The sequence below is a fragment of the Dipodomys spectabilis genome, unplaced genomic scaffold (genome assembly GCF_019054845.1).
Source record: "Dipodomys spectabilis isolate Male_0828 unplaced genomic scaffold, ASM1905484v1 ptg000096l, whole genome shotgun sequence".
Classification (NCBI taxonomy): domain Eukaryota; kingdom Metazoa; phylum Chordata; class Mammalia; order Rodentia; family Heteromyidae; genus Dipodomys; species Dipodomys spectabilis.
This window is the reverse complement of record NW_024870773.1, coordinates 26,243,004-26,262,298: the sequence shown is the minus strand read 5'-3', so window position 1 is coordinate 26,262,298 and position 19,295 is coordinate 26,243,004. Positions and strand designations below refer to the sequence as shown.

At 43.1% G+C, this 19,295-nt stretch overlaps 1 protein-coding gene across 8 annotated transcripts in view; it reads left to right on the top strand.

The window, feature by feature from the left end:
• The window catches only part of Zmynd11 (zinc finger MYND-type containing 11), a 96,727-nt gene that overhangs the window by 59,121 nt on the left and 18,311 nt on the right, over positions 1-19,295 (top strand). For 7 of the 8 annotated variants that reach the window (XM_042686103.1, XM_042686106.1, XM_042686105.1 and 4 more), the window contains 3 exons: positions 207-368; positions 17,201-17,278; positions 17,885-17,977. In XM_042686103.1, the coding sequence (XP_042542037.1) occupies positions 207-368; positions 17,201-17,278; positions 17,885-17,977 (333 nt within the window). The remainder of the gene's footprint in view (positions 1-206; positions 369-17,200; positions 17,279-17,884; positions 17,978-19,295) is intronic. The other variant, XM_042686109.1, reaches the window with a different exon arrangement.

Sequence of the window (19,295 nt, the reverse complement as noted above, 5' to 3'; positions counted from 1 at the left end):
TCTTAAGATCTGAGTATTAATATTGCTTGGGAAAGAATTTAAATTTTAAAGAAGTAATTTCTAGGTATTTTCCCTCTTGTTTTAATGGTGAATGTCTAAAATTGTGTATAATGCCTAACCTCTGATGGACTTCAGTTTGAATTTTGTTCTTAGTCCTTGCAGATGTCGACAAAATGTCATACGAAATTATTTTGTATTTTTTGTAGGACTGGGAAACAGAGACTCATGACTGGTATTGTTTTGAATGCCATTTGCCTGGAGAGGTGTTGATATGTGACCTGTGTTTTCGTGTGTATCATTCCAAGTGTTTGTCTGATGAGTTCAGGCTTAGAGACAGCAGTACTCACTGGCAGTGCCCAGTTTGCAGGGTGAGTACCTACGAGCTTTCCTGTGCTGTCAGGGGGTTGGAATGGATGACTGAGAGCTTCTCTGAGATACCCCAGGTGGTCCTGCCAGGTGACTGGGTAAGGTGGTGGAGGGTGGGGGAGGGTGTCTGCTGCACTGCTGCACTGATGGCCGATGAACACAGAGCACTCACTCATAACTGGACATCGCAAAACATGTGCCTTCCTCCGGGGTGTGGACTCTAGAAACGTTCAGTCACATGAAATAATACTCTCTTCCTGTACTTTGCACCTGTGATGTAGATTATGGGACAACTTTAGTGAGTAGCCTTTCAAAATGATTATGCCATACCAAGATCTGTTCCACAATCACCTTATAATAATCTACACAATGTTCGCTGCTCAGAAATGGCGTTAGCCAAAGGCACATTGTCGGGTCTCATTTCCTACTCATGTAATCATGGTGCCTCTGTGTCATTACGAGTTAGTTTGGTTTTGGCTTGTATTTCATTTGGCGGGTGGCGGGATGGGACAATTTTGTATAATGAATTCTAATTGCTTGAAATGATTTGTGTGGCAGGCAAAATAGGCACTTTCGACAATTATTCTGCCCATCTTTCCTGTTGAAGAATGTACAGGCTGTCGTGGTTGGCTGTAGAACGTTGTGTGTCTGTGTTCACGAATGGTGTGTGATGAGTAAATGCTACATTACATTCCACACTCATGGAGACACAGTACAGAGTTATTTGATTGCAGCCACTGTTGATTTGTACTTGCTATTATTGAAGTACTTAGTTGGGGTCTTGTACATTGTCCTGACTACTCATAAGTTCATTTTGTGATTATGTTTTTTAATCCTTGAGTAATTTAAATGTTCATTTGATCTTCCAAAATTTTTTTCACAATGTTTCCTCTTTGACGTGAGTCAGAAATTTCCAGCCAACAATGAGCAAATGCTTGGAGTATTCTAGTCTTTTTGGTTACTATGGCTTTATATTTATTGTCTTTGTCAACTAAATCTTATCAACACTTATTGAAGAGGCAGACAAAAGAGAGTTGGGATAGTATTAAACTAATGTTTAATGGTGACTTACTGGTCTGCCTAAGTGCCAGATCAATGATAATGGTAAATCTGTAAATGATGAATCTCTGTATGGGAATCCAGAAGTTGTATTCCTCCTCTGTGAGGTCGACAAGCCTTTTACGATGTCTGCAGGAATTTAGCATAAGCAGTCTGAGTAGCCACATTTTGCACAGCACAACTGCATTAATATTCATATTTTATTCTCATGGATTTGGACTGTACATTTTAAAAGCAAATACGTGCTTACTGATTCCTGTTAAAAAAAAATCTGCACTAAGGGAAGTGGAAAATTTGATGGAATTTTAAGAGGGAACATTAAGATGATAACCATACAGTAGAGGAAAGACAAGATAGCATTGTAACATAGGACTGAGTGACAGACCCCAGTGTACTTGTTTGTATCACCACAGCCTTGTCACAGATGGTGTTTACATCCAGGGTCCTAGTAAAGATGTGAAATTAAAGCACTAGACCATACATGAGTAGTTGTACAAAGGAGATGCCACTCAACAAAGTAGTTTTATGAATACAATACATCTTAACCAATGTTGCCCCTTTCAACATTCTTACTCATCCCTCCCAACCCAGCCCTTCCTCATTTTCTTAACTTTGTAGGATATGCATTTAATTTTTTGCTGCATTCTCACCCTTGCTCTTTACTTGTTTACCTTCCTCTCTCTTGACTTGATTTTAGGAAACCACCGGGATTTGGGGGAGGGGGTTAAACTTCATTGTAGTTAGTTTCTTATATTAACAATGGAGATTGAACAATTACACTTTTGAAGAAAATGTGTAGTATTTTTTCCCATCAGAATGCACTATCAAGTTGTCCCATTCTTTTTTTTTTTTAATTGTGAAAATACTGTACAGAGGGGTTGCAATTACATGGGCAAGATAATGAGTACATTTCTTATCAAGCATTGTAGCCTCCTCCTTTGTTTCCCTTTACCATCCCTTCCCATCCTCCCCCCGCCTCCCCACCCAGTCCTCCTCCCTCCTCCCCCCTCGCCAAAGTTGTAAAGTTCGTTTTCAACATAACGACTTGTACATCTCATTGTTGCAATGGGTCCACCTGTATCCCTATTTAAACAATTTGTTTTTCCCATTCTTGTCTCTATGTATTTTCTCTCATTTCTAATTAAATGAAAAAAACACTAATTTTAGTATTACTGGCTTACACAGAAACATGGTCTCTGTCTCACTCTTCTCTTTAGCCTTCTTCTTTGCCCTTGGCATTGTAGATATTTTTATGATAAAGGAAATAACTATTCTTCCTAAAATGAATTATGCTTTCTTTGTATAGTCCATGAACAGTATACTCTTTGGCAAAACTAAAAAGTTTGTTTTTTGGAGGTTAAATGTGGGGAGCTTTAAAACTGCTGAAGAAATCTATGTTAGATTGATTCTACTGTTTTAATAGTTAGGTTCAGAAAAAAGATAAGCCTTAATAATTCCTTTCCTGAGACAAAGAGTAATAACCTTCATATTGTAGTGGAATTTTATTGCTAAAGTTATGTTTAGGTAGACCTGAATTTGTCAACAAACTGCCAAAGTTCAGTAAAAGTTGCTTTAAATACCTAATGAGAGAGTGAGTGACCAAATTTAAATGTTCTTGAGCTAAGGGAACTATGGTTCCAAATCAAAATAGCTTTCTAACTTTCTTTTTAAGATTAGGAAAGAGTATAGTTTAATTATATATACAATAAGAATTTTCATGATAGAGCCAGATTTCAACGTAAGTAAAAATAGTAAGTTGAGGGTTAAAGTAGGTGCTCCTCATGGTGGTCGGAGACTTCTCCTAGAGCCTCTGTGCTTTGCAGTGTTGAAGAGTCACTGGGAGAGCTGCTGTGCCCAGCCGTTTCTGTCACTGCCCTTAATTCAGTGCTAGCAGCTTGAACTCATACATTGAGTCCCGTGGAAAATTTGAGATGATAATAATATGAATTGTTTTACAAATTTTCTTTCTAAATCTCAAGAATTGTATAACTCTGAGGACAGGTTTTATTTTTGTTTTTCTAATCCTGGGGTTTGATCTCGGGCTCACAGTCACCAGGCAGGTACTTCACCCCGAGCCATTCCTCAAGACATTTTTTTTTTCCTTTAGTTGGTTTTCCTTTAGTTAGCAGAGGCTCCTACCTATGCTTCCTTCATAGATAGGATTACAGGCATGCACCACCATGGGCCCAGTTTATTTGCTGAAATAGGTCTTGTGAACTTTTTACCCACCCTGGCCTCAAACCACAATCCTCCCAATCTCCCTCTTCCCTAGCTGAGATTATAGGTGTAAAACACTACCTTGCCCTGGCCCACCACATGTGCCTTTCCAAAAGGTAGCTTTACTTTGCAGACCCGAAGTTCTGTATATCTGTATCTGTGTATCTGTGTGCCTTAGCCCTGGGCTTGAACTCAGGGCCTAGCTCTGTCCTAAGGCTAGTGCTCTACCTTCTTGAGTGACAGCTTCACTTCTGACTTTCTTACTGCTGGTTAATTTGAGATAAGAATTTCAATGACTTTCATGCCCCGGCTAGCTTAGAACCAGAATCGTCAGATCTCAGCCTTCTGAGTAGTTAGGATTACAGGCATGAACCACTGGTGCCTGGCTACCAAGTTGTTTTTGGAAAAGCAGCCTATGGATATCTGATTAGGTTTTGCTTTGGGAAAAATATTCATATTGCACTCTTGCTACGAGATCTCACAAATTTAACAAAAGATTTGAAAAACTGATGCCTATAAAATGTAACTAATGTGGAGAGAATAATAAAAGCATACTTCAGAGAGTTCCCACTATATACTAGATTGATATGCTCATGACTTAGCCTTGTGCACATGTGCGTGCATGTGTGTTGTTTATGTACATTATGGGTACAACTCATCCATATGGGTGTCTGGCATCTTCCCTGTCCCCTGATCCCCTCAAGGCTGTGTGGCAGTGTAGGTAACCAGCTCCACACCGGATGCCGCTTCCTACTATTCCCCCCATTTATTTCTTCACAAAAATGAACTTGATACTTTTGTTTATTTGGAATTGTATTGTTCTAAAATGGCCAAAAATTTTCCAGGACAGCCATAGTCTTGAAAACTGATTTTATTTACATGATGGAAGTAACCTTGAAAACACAAGACAGCCCATCGTGTTATTTAAAGCAGTCAGGTACACCTTTGTCTGGCTGACCACTTGGGTGGGTGAGTTCATCGAAGCGAGGTTCATAAGTTTATAAGATGTGTGTGGTTACCGACCTGTCCTGTGCGAGATTATTCCTGCTGACCCGAGCTCATGGAAACACCTGAGCTTGTGTTGCCTGCTGCTTGCGGAGGGTCAAAGGGGATAATTTCCTTATCACACATGGGTTCCCAGTTGCAGTCATTTTGTGCTTTGGGGCCGAAGAGACGGGCCTGTGTGTACACAGGTGACTGGTCACGTGTACCTGACCGTGCACACGCATTGTGCAACACATCCATGCATGTATGTGTAGTCGTACATTTGGTTGTGTGTGCACGTGCCCCTATGAACATGGGGCTGTGTATGCACCGTATGTGTGTAATGGTGTATTAAAGTGGTCAGACATGGTTGTGTTGTCCTGTGGGCGCATGTGTGCCTGTGTGGTCATGTGTATGTATGTGTGGTTGTACAGATGTGTCCTCAGTGCACTTGCTGGCCTGTTGCCTGGGAGCGATACACACAGTGTGGTGTAACTGACAACCCAGGTGTACAGGTGAGGTAGCCTGTCCTAAAGGAACCCTGAGCTTCTGTACCACGCGGCCTGTCCATACCATGCTGTCTGTCTGTCCTGCGTGGCACATGTGGCTCCCTGTGCAGGCGTGGGCACGGGTATCTGAGGAGCCCTTCCATGAGGCTTCCACAGCAGACAATGCGGACATGCCACAGTCATGTCCCACATGCCCTTCCTCCCCCGAGAGAGGCATCCTCTGGAAACAGTGTTGGTGTTACAGGAGTGCCAACCTGATGGCGTTTGTCTCCCCACCAGAGCACAGTTCCTCCGTGCAAGGGTTCCAGAGAAATTCCTTGTCCTTCCTGTCCCCAGTGACCACAGCTAACCCAGTCTGCACAGTTAGTGGCTAGGAAGTCTGATCGCACGCCTATCCTCCCCCCTCCTCCCCCCCCCCCCCCACGCCTAAAACCTCAGAAATGAACACAAAACAGCTGTGGGTACTATCTGTCCACGCAAACAGTGGAGACAGTTTGGGCCCATCTTAAATGTCTGTGCTCCTCACTTATGTGAATTTTGTTCTCATAAATTAGGGGATGTTACTATGTCCATTTAAACTCGGATGCATGCACTTCTGCATGTGTACCATGTGTGTCGTCAGAAGCTGAGTTTAGGAACTGAGTCAGCCTTGGCAGTCTGGGTCACATGGAAAGTCCCTAGTGGGAAGATTTTGGCAGTTGGTTTTTCTGTCTCTGGGCCTCAGAAGTGGAATACTACACCACTTCAATTTCTACAATTTCTATCATTGTTTGTGATAGAACAGTTTCACCAGACTTCCTGTCATCTAGCAGACTTGGTCACTTCACACCCCATTTGTAACATGCAAGCACATGCATATATAATTAAATTTTTTAAATGAATGGAGCAGTATGAGTCATAAGAGATAAAGTAAGTTGCTTAATGGAATGATAGGGATAGACACATCCCAGTATATCTTTAAACACAATTTTTTTGGCAGTGTTGGGGTTTGCACTCAGGCCCCCATACTTGCTAGACAGGCTCTCTGCCACTTAAACAACATCTTCAGTCCCTGTTTATGTTAGTAGTTTGTAAGTAGGGCCTGCGGTTTTTTCCCCAGGCTCACTTTGGACCACACTCATCCTGCCTGTGCCTCTCGAGTAGCTGGGACCACAGATGTGCACTTACCATGCCTGGCTTCTTGGTCGCTAGGGACTCACTGCATTTTTGTCCATGCCGTCCTGTACTCACCAGCCTCCAGAGTGGCTAGGAGCTCATGTGGGGCACCTCCAGCTCTTCATGCTGGCAGGAGCTACTTGTAAAGTTTCCCTGCTACTAAACTTCTTAATACAGCCAAGGGACAGGTTTTACAAGAAACTTTGTTCTTTAAAATTAGGCAAGAACTCTGTGGAGAACCATTAACTTTTAAGACCAGTATTAAATGCTGAGCATTGTGGCCCACACCTATAATCCAAGCAGGTAGATCATGAGATGGAGACCAGACTAGAGCACAGAATGAGATCCTGTCTCAGACAACCATAAATAATCATTAAAAACCGCCTTCTGCTTCTCACTCGTGGCTCACACCTACAATTTTCAGGAAGCTGAAATGGGAGGATTTGAATTTGGAGCTAGCCCCAGCAGGAATATTTATGCAACTCCTTTCTCCACTTCACTGTCAAAAAGCCAGAAGTGGAGGGTAGGGCTCAAGTGGTAGAATGCCAGTCTTGAGTTAAAAAGAAAAAGAAGAGTGCCTAGGCCCTGAGATTAAGCTCTAGTACCAGCATATGCACCTTCTGTGTAGTAGTTCTATTCCAGGCAGAGCTGATACTTCCCCCCACCCCACACACAGGGGCCATAGTACACCCTTAGATGTACTAAATGGAATCATCTACTAAAGCTCACCATGACATGTCTACCCAGAGCTTTTACACCCTGGCACATGCTGAATTCCCAGGGTAAAGTTACTGCAGAGAAAATGCTGGAGGCATTTGTGCTGTGCCTTTTTGTTGCTGAGAAAATGAAAGGAGCAATCAAGAAGAACGCAGTCTCTTGAGTCAAGAGGTAGCAGTGTCCGCTGTGGGTGTGGAGGCCCAGTGCTCAGCAGCTCTGCAGGAAAGGGCTGCGAGGGCCAGGCTGGGCAAGATGGGCACCAGGAGGCCAGCAAGCGCCTTAGCACACATGCCGGAGGCCCTGTAACCCGCAGGCCTTCTCCGCCCCGTCTGTGACCGCGGGACAAATGTAGTCACACTCTCACTGCAAAAGAAAAGCCTTTGAAGCTGCAAAGTAACATGTGAAATGGAGATTTGGTTTTTAATTAAAATGGGAAAAGAGTCTATTATTTTTACAATGGCAGATGATGTTGAAAATATTAAATACTATCGAATATAGTTTATATTTTCACACTATTGAAAATAACATTAATCAAACAGTTGTGACAATTTTTTTTTTCTTTTTTTTTTTTGTCGGTCATGGGGCTTGAACTCTGGGCCTGGGCTCTGTCCCTCAGCTCTTCAGCTCAAGGCGAGCGCTCTACCACTTGAGCTACAGCGCCACTTCCGGTTTTCTGGTGGTTTATTGGAGATAGGAGTCTCACGGTCTCTCCTGCCCGGGCTGGCTTTGAACCGTGATCCTCAGATCTCAGCCTCCTGAGTAGCTAGGATTACAGGCGTGAGCCACCAGCGCCCGGCTAGTTGTGACAATTTTTAGGGCAATTGGTTCCTATCATTTTTATACAAAGTAGAAAGTTGATGTTAAGAAGATATGTGTGCGCTTTAACAATGTGGTTTCTCACCAGAGAAGGGAGCCTGGGAACAAGCACACAGGAAAACTAGGCCTCACCCACAGAACTGTGAAGCCCTTGGGATTGTTATCGGTCTATAAAACTCCTCCAACACCTCCTCCCCCGAGGAACACACACACTTCCACAGTTTACATGCTGTGTCTCCACGATGAAGTTAACAGCACCATGATCAGGGCTGGGGTCTGCGTGGAACGTTGGCTTGGTGGTGTACTTGGTCTTGTGACGTGCCTTTCTTTAGGAAGTGGAGTAGGTAATACTCTGAGCGGTTTCTATAGCAGGATGGCTGTGACTTAATTAGGTAGCAAGTCCACTTAGTGTATTTCAGTGTCTTGGAAATATGTGCAATGTGCTCAATGCCTTTTGCTGTCCCTGCAGTGTAAAATGCACTGGGGGGGCGAGGTGGGGGTAGGGCGGTTAAAGAACAAGCCGTACTGTACCCTGACATAGAAGCAAAAGCATGACATTATTTCCAGAAAGGAATAGAAGCTTCAGAGGAATACTTCTTGCCTTCATCTCTCCAGCCTTTGTTGTTGTTGTTGTTTATATGTTTAAAGACTATTGTTGTATAAAAGAGGGGAGGAAAAGTAGACACAAACCTGGTGTAGTAAGCCACACCATTGTGGCTTACTTGAAGTCACCCTTTTAAAAAAGCATCAGTACAGCTGGGCTCTTTTGGCTCATGCCTATAAGCCACCCGGAAGGCTGAGATCTGAGGATCACAGTTCGAAGCCAGCCCAGGTGGGGGAAAAAAAAAAAAGCCTAGAAGTAGAGCTGGCGCTCAAATGGAAGAGTGCTAGCTTTGAGCAAAAAAGCTCAGGGACAGGGCCCAGGCCCTGAGTTCAAGCTCCAGTACTGGCATACACATTTACACACACAAAGCATCAGTATTAGATGATGAAATTCTCTGTGTGTAGAAGCTCTCTCCCTGTAGCTGATATTTTAGAAGTTTGTGAATCTGGGGGTATAGTATGGATTGGGAAATAATCTAGGGTTTGCAGCCTATAATTAATTAGGTCTAGAGATGCTTTAATGCTAAATCACTTGGTTCTGGATGCTTCCAAGCTGTTCGTGATCTCAGTACAAACTTGCTGGCTTCCATTAGAAATCAAAGTCTGACTTAAAACTAATGGGGATCGATGCAGCTGCAGTATTTGCTTTATATTCTTTGTCCAGAGAACAAGGCCCGAGACTCAGGGCGTTGTTAATTGTGCAGGACTGACTTAATGACCTGAGAGTGGCATGTGGGTGCCAGTATTTGCCAAGAACCTACCAAATATTCCTACTTTTACCTGGAAGAAGGCACATTTGTAATAATTTAGAGGAGGTTTTTAAACTTAAATTCTTTTAAATCAAGTTTAGAAAATGGTCAGAGGGGCTGGGAAGGTGGCTCAGTGGTAGAGCGCTTGCCTTGCATGCTCGAGGCCCTGGGTTCGATTCCTCAGCACCACATAAGCAAAAAAAAAAAGCCAGAAGTGGTGCTGTGGCTCAAGTGGTAGAGCGCTAGCCTTGAGCTGAAGAGCTGAGGGACAGCGCCCAGGCCCAGAGTTCAGGCCCCACGACCGGACCCAAAAAAAAAAAAGAAAAAAGAAAAAGAAAATGGTCAGAAAGAAGGGCAAGCACCTCACTGGATTGCTGTAGATTTAGGATGGAGCTGTGTGCATTGGGGAGGTCTGCGTGACTCACCACATGACCCCCATACATGCAGAAGGGCCTGGTCAGGTCTCCTACTCCTAAGGCTGACAGTAGATAGCAAGTACTCCCTTCTGATCTTGTAGATAAGAGATGCTTCTCCCTGCCAGTCCTGGGGATGAAAAGACTAAATGTAGGTATATTTTTAGAAAATTATTTTCATTACTTGTATGTCAGTGGTTTAGAGGCAGAATACAGGATTGGCCCCTCATCATGACCTGCTCCACATTTACTCTCAGAAATGGAGGGTTTCTTACAAACACTTTGTGATTTCTTTGTTATTAGAAATCATTTTAAGACCTCTTAATTTCCATAACAGCACAGACAATTTCTCTGTAGCTAAAGTTCAGTTTGATACTCTAGTGTTCTGTCATTGTAGTTTTGGAAGAGATCTTGAAGCTTATTAAAGCCTTTCCCTAAAATAACATAGGAAATGTATATATAGATTGGCATTCTCCAGGTAGGATCTCCAGGTTACCTGTAGCAACTCACAAGCTGTGTGTATTTAAAACTCAGCCTCCAGGTCCACCCCAGACCTTGCCTGAACTTGGGAATCTACATGTCCAATAAAGACTTCGGGCCACAGGCTGTTTGATGCTCACACCAGAGAGAGCTGTGGATGATGCTGTGGTGTCTGTTAAAAAACCAGCAGCAGATATTTAGGTGTCATCTGACAGTGATGCGCTTCATTCAGCAGAATAAACACAATTATTTATGTTGATCAGAATATACTAATGCAGGGGCTGGGAAGGTGGCTCAGTGGTAGAGTGCTTGCCTTGCATGCATGAGGCCCTGGGTTCGATTCCTCAGCACCACATCAGCAAAAAGAAAAAAGCCGGAAGTGGCGCTGTGGCTCAAGTGGTAGAGCGCTAGCCTTGAGCTGAAGAGCTGAGGGACAGCTCCCAGGCCCAGAGTTCAGGCCCCATGACCGAACCCCCCCCCCCCAAAAAAAGAAGAACATACTAATGCAGGGGCTGGGAAGGTGGCTCAGTGGTAGAGCACTTGCCTTGCATGCATGAGGCCCTGGGTTCGATTCCTCAGCACTACATAAGCAAAAAGAAAAAAGCCAGAAGTGGCGCTGTGGCTCAAGTGGTAGAGCGCTAGCCTTGAGCTGAAGAGCTGAGGGACAATGCCCAGGCCTCACAACCCTCCCCCCCCCCCCAAAAAAAGAATATACTAATGCAGCGTTGGGTGTGAGTAAGTGTTCTCACATCTGGGAAGTATACCCATTTCTCTCCCTCCCTCCCTCTTTTTTATAATACTTGAGTTTCAACCCAGGACCTTGTGCTTGGTAGTCATTCAACCACTTGAGCCATACCTCCATCCCTTTTTGCTTTTTTGTTACTTGTTCGATGAGGATCTCCATGTTCATGGCCTCCCTGGATCATGATCCTCCTGTTTATGTTTCCTCCATAACTGGGGTGAGAGGCACAAACGTCTACCATGCTGAGCTTTGATGGTTGAGATGGGTCTTGGGAATGTTTTACCTGGTCTGGCCTTGAACTATGAACCTCTCGATCTTCATTGGCCAAGTAACTAGGATTATAGGCATTGAACTCACTCCCGGAAATAGTTTTTCTAGTTGGCAGTAAAGCTAGGACCTGTTCTGTGAGCCTTCCCAAAGAACCATTGAAGGAAATCACCTGGGCCTACTTCCACAGAGCCGAGAGCCCAGGCCCAGGTCAGCCTAGGCTCTGTGCTGCCTGTGACCTAAGAGTGGGTTTGCATCTTTAAAAGTCAAGGGAGAAATAATAATTTTGTAACCTGGGAAAATGAAAGAATTCATAGTTCAATATCCAAAAGTATGAGCACACAATCATATATTCATGCAGTACATACATTATGACTACTTTCGTACTACATTAGCAGTATAGCAGTGTTGTGGTCGCAAAGTCTAAGCTGGTTTTCATCTGGCCCTTTGCAAAAGCTGTCATCCTCTGGTCAGTCTGCTGCAGAACATTCTGAGTACTGGGTGTTTAAGATCCTTGTCCAGTTTAATCACAGGCACTTGAGCAAGGTGAACTATCATAGTATAAGTAGGTACTACCTATAAAAAAGACCACCCAGATTTTTTCTTTTACTTTTGGATACTGAGTATATTGAAGAGACAGAGATTTCCACAAGTTCTTCCTCTGCCAAAGTATGTCACCATAAAAAGCTGAGCCTCTAGGAAATGTTGAAAAAATTCAAACCAATAAAGACATTTATTCCTGAATGTTCTTTCAAATATTGAATATTGTTGGACATCATTATTAAGAATCAGTAAGCTTTGACAGGACCAGCAGTTGCTAGTAGTGTCTTTCATCAGCTCCTACTCCAGCTCCCACAGACGGGCAGGGAACCCAGTACCTGCTGTGGCTGGTGCTTCCCCTGGGCCCCCTGGTCTGACACAGCTCAGCAATTATCTGTTGAGGAGACACCAGGATTTTCTGTTGCTTCTATAGGAGGGCGTCACAGCAGCTATCTGTGACTTACTTAGAATATCTTACCTCAGATGTCACTCCTCATGTCAGCTGTGTGACTATTCTCATTTTAAAATTGTTGTTACGACCTTTCATACAAGAGAAGGTTCAGTCTTACGTGTACTGTTGACAAAAACCATCCCAGCATACAGCCAAGATAATGAACAGGAGCCAGTACCTACCTGCTGAGTTTTATGATGGTGGGTTTTGACTTGAATGTTCGTACAAGTCCTAAGGCCTGCAAATAGCAAATACGTATAACTTTTCCACACCTAGGAAAGCCTCTCCCTGAACCTGACACATTATGTTTAGGAGCATTGGTTGTTTACATTCTGCTGTGCCAGGACCCATCTGCTAAAGCAGCACTTGTCGTAGAAGGTTCTCCTTGGCTTCTGTGGGTTCTAGGAGCTTTCTCTCAAGTCATTTCAATGCTGTGCTTTGGATGACAGGCACTTTTGCTGTATGTGCCTCACAGGGCCGTTCTAGGGTATGTTGCCTAAGAAATTGCCTTATGTGAAATACTAAATTATAACCAGAAAGAAACCCTTCAAATTTATTAGTTATGAAAGCATTTTTCAGCAAGCATTTGTTCCTGTGATTTGTTGAGAGAGCCTGGGTTCAGTGGCCCATGCTTATAATCAACTTACATGGGAGGCAGAGATCAAAAAGTTCAAGGCTAACCTGGACAGAGAGTTAGCGACATCCCCCCTCCCCCCCCCCCCCCCCCGCCCCAGTGCAAAAGCTAGACAAGTTGGTGCATATCTGTCATCCTAGTTACACAGAAGGTGTAAATAGGATTGCAATCCAGACCATCCTGGGATGATTTTGAAAAGGACTGGGTGGATACCTCAAAGGGTAGAAGGATCCGAGACCAAACTCCAGTACAGAGGATTTTGCTTGTTAAGAGTCCTCTCATTTGCTTCAGTTCATAAAGCTCAGCTTGCGTGTCTGGGAAGGGATATGGTTGTCCTACGGCCTCAGTTAGTGCTGGAGTCAGGAGCAGTGTTTCACCTTCCACAGCATGTATGTACATTTCAGTTCTTGAGAACTGCTTTATAATTTTTGGAAAGGAGCTTCTTTATTTGTTGCCAGAAAAGATAGTTGTGGCTGCAAGTAAAACGTAAAAATAAGCAAAGAACAAAGATGCTTTCAACAGAAGATTATCCTCTTTGACTGAGATTCTTTATTTCAGTCCTCCTGTATAGTCAGACCAGGATTACTGAAAAGAACCAACAGTCCCTTAAAATATAATCTTTTTTGGGTTTCTGTGCCAGCACTAAGGCTCAGCTTCCCTGTCCACAGCTGGCCCTCCACTACTTGAGCCATGCTGCCAGTCTGGCATGTTGCTGGTTAGTTGAAAAGAGTGTCTCAGACTCGTCTGGTTGGCTTCGAACCACAATCCTCAGATCCTCTCAAGTAATTAGGATTCTAGGCTTGAGCCCCCAGCTCCCGGCCTGTCACATCTTTCCTCTATATGGGTACATTTCAACCACAGTGACCTGGTGAAGATTTGGAAGACAAACGTGGCTGGACCCCAGGCCATTTTCATAGCACTTGCGAAGATGCACCACTTCCCACTTTCTCAGTACAGCAGCACAGTTACCATTCGCGCTGCTGCCCAGTGTGTGTCCACACGTGTCTGCACGTGTTTGCAGGTTGGCAGCCTCCTCTGGTTCTGACTGGGGCATTGGTGCTCAAAGAGGACCATGTGTCACCGAGGAGAGACTTGAAATGTCGGTCCTGGTTCATCCCCCAACCAACGGCATCAGAAGTTCTGGCAATTGGCAACTCAGTGGGATTTTTCTGCAGAGGAGAAGCTTCTCCGGGTGCCCTTTGAGGAGCCCAGCAGGGCATGTCCCCCAGCTAGCGTACATCCCAGCCACCCGTGGGAAAGGCGCTTTGGCCTGATTACTGTGCCATAGGTCGCAGTGGCACACTTGGAGTAGTGTGTGAATTGAAACATTATGCCTCACTTTCAACAGGTAAAGCTAAGGGGCGAATCCTATCCGCATAGCTATTTCCTCCCACAGTTGTCTGAGAGGTTCTTCCAGACTCGGATCCTTGCTTTTCAGTTGTACTTAGAGAAAAGGAGCTACTCTAGAGACCAAGCTCTAAGGACTTAAAGATGCAAGAATCAGATTGTTATCCTATCACAGATGTTTTTATGCAAATAAAGCTCTCAGCATGAACTCTAAGCATTCATAGTCTTCCCCAGATAAATGGCCAAAGTATATTACTCGTTCACTGAAAACTATCTTAAGCAGACAAAGCAAGATAGGTGGGAGCGTGTAACACCCATGACCGCAGACTAGTGAGCAGGCACTGAGTGTAGACTTCAAACGAACTGGAGCACATTGGTGCCCAGATCGCCTGGCCCAAACCAAGTAAATGGTGCAGCTTCCCTTCATGTTGCAAAGGGCTTCCACATTTGTCAGTTCATTTCTAAGATGAGCCTCTCAGAACAGATTCTAGCCATGCTTCTCTTTTCCCATAGAGAAACCTTGGATTGTTTTATTTTGTAATGTCCTCAAATCACTACAGCCTAGATGTCAGCTAACAGAGTGAATGAGGTCATAAGTTTGTGTGTAGGGTACAGAAAACGGAAACATTCTTGTGCATAGACATAGCTGCTTCGTGCTGGACGAGGCAAGGGTGGTTACTCCTCGGGCAGGAGTCCACCTGGGGCCGAACTGGAGCTAATCAGAGGAAGGAGGAGAGGAGGATTCCTCCTGCCTTGATTCATCGACAGGGGCTGGACACCATACTTAGGAGCATTGGATTCTATTTTAGCATTGGGTTTTGTTTGTATTCTTCCTCTAAATAATGGTACCTAATAACAGACCATAATAATCCCAGTGTTTTGAGACTTCTAGCCTGGGCTGATTGCTCTGATAATCTGAATTTACAGAAACTGATAGTTTAGTGGTGAGCTTGATACTTTGGATTCTGCAGTGCCAATTGTATACCCAAGTGTTTTAGATCTAGCATAAAGAGCATATAGCTAGAAGCATTTGTTTTCACTTTCCCTTCTTTTTAAAGAAATAGGCATTTTTGTTTCCTAAGTGTCAAGGAAACAGCAGCCGTCTCTGCCCCTTTGGCCTTTTCTCCATGTCTGAAAGCTAATGGAGTACTCAGTATGGAGCACAGTGCCCACCCAGTGAAACTGCTGGCACAGAGCGTTCACTCAGAAGCAGACTGCGCGCTCCTGTGTGTGTGCGTGTGCGAAATGCAGCCCATCTTCTACAGGCCATGCACCAGAGCTCACTGCTGCGCCCCAAGGGCTTGTGTGTGCGAGAATCCCTAGGAACCTTGTTAAAAGTAAGAGTGATTACACAGGATAATGCAATGCACACATATGAAAGCAAACTGTCTTTAGAACATTTTAAGCAAATGTTTTTAAACATATTTACCGTATTTATTTATCAAAATTTTTATTTAAAAAAGTCATTTATCCAGGCTGCTTCAGAAACTTACTGAGCTCCATGTGTGTTTTAAAGTTTCCATGTGTCTGTTAGAATATGGCCAGGTACTGTGTTTGTGAGCGACTCTACTTCATTCATTTTCCCCTTAATACGGCTATGTTATATATTTGAAATTCAGCTAACTTCATTTGTTCCTATTCGAGGAGAAACAGAGGGGTGGGGGAGAGGAGAAAAGAGAAAGAGGAAGAGGAAAGAATGAGAGAGAGAGAGACAAGAAACACAAGAATCCGCAAGCAAAATTACCTCTTTCCCCAAAAGTCTATAAGCCTTGGGTCCAGGAAATGTCACTGAATTTTAAACTCTATAACTCTGCCACTGGTACTCATCCATCAAAGCCACCCAGGGAGTTGACCAGGCAGATAGGCTTACAGGCCCATAGTCCAGAGTCCTAACCCAGGCGTCCAGAGGGCGACATTTGAAAAAAGGTCCATCCTGGGGTCTGGTGTAGGTCAGGACTGAGAATAACTGCCACGTGATTGCATGGGCTTAGAGGTTGTGTACATAGATCATAAAGCTACTGGGAAGAAAACATGGAGTGTCTCTGAGCATCATGGAATCCAGGGGGAAGGGCAAGCAGCAGGAAACTAGCACCTTAAATGTGACAAATAGGATCCCAGTGTGATACACACCTGTCATCTTAGCACTGTGAAAGGCTGAGGCAAGAGGATCAAGACTTTGAGGCAAACTTGCACGTAAGAGCAAGAAACCAAAAAGGAAAGAAAGAAAAAGAATATATGCGATTAAGGTTTTAGATAAAATGGCTTGCTGCTCTGTCCAAATATTTCAGTGTTGTATGTGTATCAATTCACTTTATACTCTGCCTAAAAGTCCTTTCAAGTGAGGTATATGTTCTTTCCTCTGTATTAAAGTGATTTTATATGTACAAGTGCAGGGATTATATTGCTGGGCAGAGAATCCTAATCTAGGAGCTTATAAGAGTTAGCCCATCTATCCATTAAACAGTGGCCTAACCTCTTAGCTCGTTGGCATTGAGATTTAATTGCCTCTAGGGTCCACATTTGGCCTTAGCTTTCAACCCCCTCTGATGCTGACCTTGACTGTGCGAATAGAGCTATGTGTCCTTGTTTCCTAGCTGAAGATGGAATTGATCTTTTTCATTTCTCTTCAAGTTAGATTTTTCTGAGAGATAAAAGGGATAACCTAATTAGCTTGTAGGTCAGACTAGTAGAAGTACGAATTATTACTAAATAGATTCATAGTACTTCAAAATATATGTTAGTATACAGCTGTACTATGCATAATTCATATCACATGGAGTTTTTAAATGACCTTTTAAACAATGAATAATGTTATATTGAAATTCTGTGTTCAATATTGCTAATATAAGATGTTCTCTAAATGACTTCAGTCGTTCAAGTGCTTTTCCATTATTACTTACTTGTTTTTAATCTGAAAACTGAAGTTTAAAATACCAAGAAAAAGAAACTATTATTTTTAAGGTCTGGGATCATGCCCATCATCATATTTTTAGTTCCTGCTTTCTAACTACTTCTGTTAAGCAAATGTTGAAAATGGTGCATCTTTTAGTAAACATCTTTGCATTTGATAATCCTTTAAGTATGTTTTTTTACATGAATATGAGCATACGTGTGATCAGACTATGTATTTGGCCTCTTCTTCTTTCAACAGAGCATTAAAAAGAAGAATACAAACAAACAGGAGATGGGCACATACCTGAGATTCATTGTCTCCCGCATGAAGGAGAGGGTGAGTGCCACACAGGAATCTTCCAGAGAGGCAGGCCCAAAGCATAGTTCACATTATTCTTTCAAAGTTAGTGACTGAGGAATAACAATATGCGTATAGCAATAGGAAGCAGCATGAAAGAGCACTTATATGTTTTTGTTTTTGTTTTTAATGAGACAAGATATCAGTGTAGCTAAGACTGGCCTTGAACTCTCTACTGCCTGTCTCAGCCTCCTGAGTACTGGAATTCTAACCCAGAGCCTCTAGACCCAGTTGCCATCATAGATTTCTCTTCTGCAGTGAGCAGTTCTGTACTAAGCTAAAGTTTTAGTTTTACCTTTGTTTTTGACAAAGGTATTTTATTGGCTGTAGTAGGTTAGAAACATGCTTAAAACTTTGTTTACCAGGGTGGAACTTTTTCTTGGATGATTACAGGTTAAAATGAATTTCCTAAATGATTGTTCTATGAAAAATTTAAGGAACACCACTTTAAATCGTATAGTATATAGGTATTTTTCCATTAAGTTTTAAAGTACTTCTTATAAGAATTCTTTTTGGGTGGTAGGAATTGCTGTGTTAGTCTCTGTTTAGCCACATGTAAAGCTGACTTGTCTACCACCGTTTTAGGCCATAGATCTTAATAAAAAGGGGAAGGACAACAAGCATCCAATGTACCGGAGGCTGGTGCACTCTGCCGTGGACGTCCCCACCATACAAGAGGTAAGCAGCACCTTTCCCTTCCTCTCGCCAGCTAAAGGTTAAACAGTGATGCTGGCTCCTGTCCCTTCCACCTTACAAGAGAAAGCATAAGTACCAAATGCAGCGTTATTCGTTATTGCTTGTAAATTCCAATGCAAATAGGTATCCTTTCTAGAAGGATCTGGTTTTAAATACTGAACAGCATTCAACCCATTGTGTGGAATGTGCTCATTCTAAACATGATATTTTTTTTAGTTGTAGCATAGTACTAGAGAGTTTCTCTCAGATTAAAACATAGATCATAAATCTGAGCTAGAGTCTTGAGAAAGACTAACATGGAAGAAAAACACAGGTTATGAGTTAGAAAGCTTTTTTTCTTTCTTTCTTTCTTTTTTTTTTGGGTCAGTTGTGGGACTTGAACTCAACACTTGGGCCACAGTACCACTTCTAGTTTTTGAGTGGTTAACTGGAAACAAGAGTCTCACGAGGCTTTTCTGCCTGGGCTGTCTTCAAACCTCAGTCCTCAGATCTCTTCTTCCTGAGTAGCTAGGATTATAGGCATCAGCCACCATTGTCCAGCTGAAAGCTTATTCTTAAAGCTGTTATTTTACCTACTATAAAAGAGGATTTTTAATGAGTTTGTTCATCTTCAATTATAAATTACAAAAATTTCAATCAAACATATACCTGTGTTTCTAGTCAGGATTACTGAGTTACTTTTTGTACTTCTGGATTATATCAAAATTTTTAGTCTTTTGGTTGGTCTTAATAGCCTATAAGGAGACCAGAAGAATAATTTAAAGTCACCTTAATAAATGATTCTAATCCCCTTAGAAACTGCAGAGACTGTGGCTGGATGATGTCAGTGGAGGGTAAAAGGTAAATGGAGGCCGTTCCCTCAAAGGGGCGGCAGATCCTGGAACAAAGACAAATTTGAGCCAGGCGCATGTGGCTCACACTTGTAATCCTAGATACTCAGGAGGCTGAGATCTGAGGCTCATGGTTCAAAACCAGCCTGGGCAAGAAAGTCTGTGAGATTCTTATCTCCAATAAACCACCAAAAAAACGGAAGTGGCTCTGTGGCTCAATTGGTAGAGTGCTTGCCTTGAGATGAAGAGCTGAGGGACAGACCCCAAGTCCAGAGTTCAAGCCCCACAACCAACAAAAATAAAAACAAGGGCTGGGAAGTTGGCTCAGTGGTAGAGCGCTTGCCTTGCATGCCTGAGGCCCTGGGTTCGATTCCTCAGCACCACATAAGCAAAAAGAAAAAAGCTGTAAGTGGCGCTGTGGCTCAAGTGGTAGAGTGCTAGCCTTGAGCTGAAGAGCTGAGGGACAGCAC